The 5,000-nt window shown below is 32.3% G+C and overlaps 1 protein-coding gene across 4 annotated transcripts in view; it reads left to right on the top strand.

The window, feature by feature from the left end:
* The window catches only part of LOC144960110 (uncharacterized), a 97,954-nt gene that overhangs the window by 76,489 nt on the left and 16,465 nt on the right, over positions 1-5,000 (top strand). For all 4 annotated transcript variants that reach the window (XM_078893077.1, XM_078893078.1, XM_078893076.1 and 1 more), the window contains 3 exons: positions 262-345; positions 2,074-2,412; positions 3,106-3,309. In XM_078893077.1, the coding sequence (XP_078749203.1) occupies positions 262-345; positions 2,074-2,412; positions 3,106-3,309 (627 nt within the window). The remainder of the gene's footprint in view (positions 1-261; positions 346-2,073; positions 2,413-3,105; positions 3,310-5,000) is intronic.

Genomic DNA, 5,000 nt, shown 5'->3' with positions numbered 1-5,000 from the left:
CCGTAATACATGTTAAATGTTGCTGTTGGCCAAGGACCCCTTGTAAAGCGCTTTGAGCACGTTTAGTGGATATTGCGCTGGATATAAAAGCTCAATTTAAATTGTGGAAACCCTATTTTATTGGATTGTGTTTTGTCCATCAAATAATCATATAAACCCAATTAAATAATCTCTTTTTTTAGTTCAATAAAGAATCACAAGATTCAAAATATATCATGTTAAATAATAATATAACACAATATTTCACGTACAACTCCACAGAGAATACGAAGACATTTAAGTGCCAGGCCATTAACACAGCCGGGATGTCTACAAAACACACCAGCCTTAAGTTCTCCTACTATTGTGAGTAACAAATAAATACAGATATTTTTAGAATCAGAACGAAATAATGATAACATTATGTGCAGTCCTGTGTCTATTAGACTTAGTCTCAGACTATCGTTCGAGTCCAGTAATGGACGGAACAAAATTGAGTACTTGAAAAAGAATATTGATATACTCATTCGCTGGCCACACTCAAGTGTGAAATAAAAATTTGGCCTGAAACAGAAAAATTTAAAATATTTTTTAAAATGCAATGCACTTTGCAAGCGTCATGGTGTGTCTTACATGTTTAATATAGTTGTTAGCTTGAGAGTCCCTGTAAAGCACGTTGAGCACATTTAATAGATATTGCTTACATAAAAACTCGTGATTTTTATCAGGTTTAATGATTTGCATATTTGTGTCATTTTTATTCTAGCTTGACATCAAAATTTTTACCCAGGTTAATTGAAATCCTGTTTTGCTTTTTAAACGGTATGAAATGACTGTCTTTGTAGTTCAGAATTAATTAAATCGTTATTGTAGAATTAATCCTAGCAGAGTTTAAATCAATGTATTTTATTACTACATTTCATTCATTTAATCCGTGATTGTTCTCATATGATTATTTAATTAAATCGGTAATTACTGTATTTAATGTGATGAAAACATCTCAATGGCCATCTAAATTTCATTACTATATAGAATGTTTGGTCTTGTGTTTTACACTATACCCACAAATAGTTGACTTTTAAATATATCAAAGACCATCTAAATTCCATGACTATATAGAATGTTTGGTCTTGTGTTTTACACTAACCCACAAATAGTTGACTTTTAAATATATCAAAGGCCATCTAAATTCCATGACTATATAGAATGTTTGGTCTTGTGTTTTACACTATACCCACAAATAGTTGACTTTTAAATATATCAAAGGCCATCTAAATTCCATGACTATATAGAATGTTTGGTCTTGTGTTTTACACTATACCCACAAATAGTTGACTTTTAAATATATCAAAGGCCATCTAAATTCCATGACTATATAGAATGTTTGGTCTTGTGTTTTACACTATACCCACAAATAGTTGACTTTTAAATATATCAAAGGCCATCTAAATTCCATGACTATATAGAATGTTTGGTCTTGTGTTTTACACTATACCCACAAATAGTTGACTTTTAAATATATCAAAGGCCATCTAAATTCCATGACTATATAGAATGTTTGGTCTTGTGTTTTACACTATACCCACAAATAGTTGACTTTTAAATCAACAAAATGATGTGAGTCAAAACTTAACGTATATTTATATAAATTTAAAGGCGCCGAAGGTCGTTCTACATGTTAAGTGTTGTCGTTGGCTAGGGACCCCTCGTAAATTGCATTGAGCGTCTTTAGTGGATATTGTATATGAAGATTACAAGGAAGATATCCACAGATGTGCACTTTTGAAAAATCTGTGATCCCCCCCCCCCCCCCCCCCCTCTGCCCCCTTTGTGCGCAGTCAGAGGTCCAAACCTTCCCCTCATTAAAAAACAGCCGGAAAATTACAAACATTAAAGAGTTCTCTTGTGGTTTTCAGCTGTTTTATTTATAGATAGAAAGCTCACACTCCTGACAACACTCAAGAGAGGCAATCATAAAAACTCCAAAGAAGTGGACAACTGTGCTCTTTTTTATACTCATCATATACATATTACTGTTGAAATTTTGACCTTGTCATTTTTGAATTTATAGTGTATTCTTACTGTATTGTCCAGATGGTCCTACTCACATGTCACTAACAATTGAGGAAACACCAAAGTTTAATAAGGACAAAGATACCCCTCCGGCCAATATAACCGTCTTCTGTGTTGTTCCTTCAAATATTAACCCTTCATCTAGTGTCAAGATCGTCGGCACCAATTTTGACGGCGTTTCAGTTGTTAATGCGAGCAAACCTGATGACATAAAAGAGGAGGCCGACAATTCAACTTACAAGTTCATCTTCCCGCCACCCCTGGACGATAAGAAACGCCCAGCAATCAACATGATACTCAAGTGTATAGCCGAAAACGATGTGAACTCAAGTCTAACTGTTGAAGATCGGATGAAGCTTGGTAAGGCCCTTTATAAAAAAAATATGATGTGTAACATTACATCTAAAAAATACTATTATGTCAAAGATAAAAACAGATCCTGTGGGGTGAACAAGTCATCGAAAAGAGATTTTAAAGTTAGAAAAGCGAAAACTATGAAAATTAGTGTTTGTAACTTTTGAAACTATACTGCTCTCAATAGAATGTATAAATGTATGCCCTCATAGATTCTCCATCATATATAACATTTTTAGGATCCAAATCACACCAGTAAAATACTTCTCTGATGCTCTGAGACAATGCGTCTTCATAAAAATGAAATGAATTTTTTTTTTAAATAATCAATCTGGTTATCACACCAGATTAAACTAGATGATTAAAATTCAGTTTTCGGTACATAAAAAAAGAATTCGGATTTTTAATCTTTTTGTGTTTGAAAAATTAAAAGATTACTTTCCTCAACCTACAGTTTTTAATGAAGACTATTATCACAATACAAACTAATTTTAACATCTCCGTAGCCTTAGATTATTAACCTTTTAAGAGGATTAGTCACATTATAAAAAAAAGAATGTGTGCATTTATTTTAGAATTTTTTTGAAATGAACACATCAACAACATACTCTAGTCAAAAACACATTTTACCAGCAGTTTTATTCCTTCACCAAGGATGCAATACTTTAGATTTTCAAATTAATACTTTTATCTTTACAGAAATGCCAGTTCTGGGACTATCCGGTTGTCCTCCGCTTACCACAGGGACGCAGTATGCAGTTGAAGCCCTTAAAAAATCCGCAAGCTGTCAATGTCGCCTGAGGAATAGGGGAACACCCAAGGGGGAATTGAGATGGATAAATGCCAAAGGGGATGTTCTGTCTACAGGAAAAAATACTGCTGTTCTTAATGTTGACACTAGTGGTCTGTAAATTATTTAATAATTATAAACTTTTTTATAAAATGGTGTCACTTTTCATCTCACGTTGTTTCCAAATGTGGAATGAAATAGTCTCGGCTTCAGCCTGCATGTTTTCCTACAAAGAGGACAATAAATTATCTGAATGTCAAGAAAATGGCTTTGTTTCTCTTTCAATACAAAAATGCTAAAAATTTCCCCCGAAAGACTTAAAATCGTAGGAAAAAGCTTGGCTCAGACAGTCGACTATTTGGAATTGAAGAAAAAAATAAATTGGAAATTAACGTCTATGAAAACAGATAAAAGTAAATTGGAAATGAACGTCTATGAAAACAGATAAAAATAAATTGGAAATGAACGTCTATGAAAATAGATAAAAATAAATTGGAAATTAACGTCTATGAAAACAGATAAAAATAAATTGGAAATTAACGTCTATGAAAACAGATAAAAATAAATTGGAAATGAACGTCTATGAAAACAGATAAAAATAAATTGGAAATTAACGTCTATGAAAACAGATAAAAATAAATTGGAAATGAACGTCTATGAAAACAGATAAAAATAAATTGGAAATGAACGTCTATGAAAACAGATAAAAATAAATTGGAAATGAACGTCTATGAAAAAAGATAAAAAGAAATTGGAAATTAACGTCTATGAAAACAGTTAAAAATAAATTGGAAATGAACGTCTATGAAAACAGATAAAAATAAATTGGAAATTAACGTCTATGAAAACAGATAAAAATAAATTGGAAATTAACGTCTATGAAAACAGATAAAAATAAATTGGAAATTAACGTCTATGAAAACAGATAAAAATAAATTGGAAATTAACGTCTATGAAAACAGAATAAAAATAAATTGGAAATGAACGTCTATGAAAACAGATAAAAATAAATTGGAAATGAACGTCTATGAAAACAGATAAAAGTAAATTGGAAATGAACGTCTATGAAAACAGATAAAAATAAATTGGAAATGAACGTCTATGAAAATAGATAAAAATAAATTGGAAATTAACGTCTATGAAAAAAGATAAAAAGAAATTGAAGATTCAGATTTTTCAAACACGTTGCAGGAAACTTCTAATCTAATGACAGATAATGTTATTTTCTATCCAATGTTTGTATGTATGTATTTCTGTGACCTCAGCCAGTGTGTGTGTGCATGTGTATGTGTGTGTGTGTGTATTATATATTTTATTGTAGTGCGGCTATGCGGTCTAGTGGTATGACACTCGCTTTTGGATCGGAAGGTCCTGGGGTCGAGCCTCGCGTTCGGCGCATAGTTGAGTCCTTGGAAAAGGCTCTTTACTCACAGTCTCTCACCGTACTTATGTGTAAAATGAGTACCTGACCTTTAACAGCGTGTATCTTTGTCCGAAAAATTGTATTATCGCGTAACAGGCACCATGTCCCGTTCTACATGTTAAATGTTGCTGTTGACCAGGAACCCCTTGTAAATCGCTTTGAGCACATTTAGTGGATATTGCGCTATATAAAGCTCAATTTTTAGTGTTTTTTTTTTAGTTATATATAGTAGTAGTAGTAGTAGTAGTAGTAGTAGTAGTAGTAGTAGTAGTAGTAGTAGTAGTAGTAGTAGTAGTAGTAGTAGTTGTAGTAGTAGTAGTAGTAGTAGTAGTAGTAGTAGTAGTAGTAGTAGTAGTAGTAGTAGTAGTAGTAGTAGTAGTA

The sequence above is a fragment of the Berghia stephanieae genome, chromosome 14 (genome assembly GCF_034508935.2).
Source record: "Berghia stephanieae isolate SIO BIC M18660-M18661 chromosome 14, UCSD_Bste_1.3, whole genome shotgun sequence".
Classification (NCBI taxonomy): domain Eukaryota; kingdom Metazoa; phylum Mollusca; class Gastropoda; order Nudibranchia; family Aeolidiidae; genus Berghia; species Berghia stephanieae.
The sequence above is the reverse complement of the archived record's forward strand: the minus strand, read 5'-3'. Positions and strand labels throughout refer to the sequence as shown.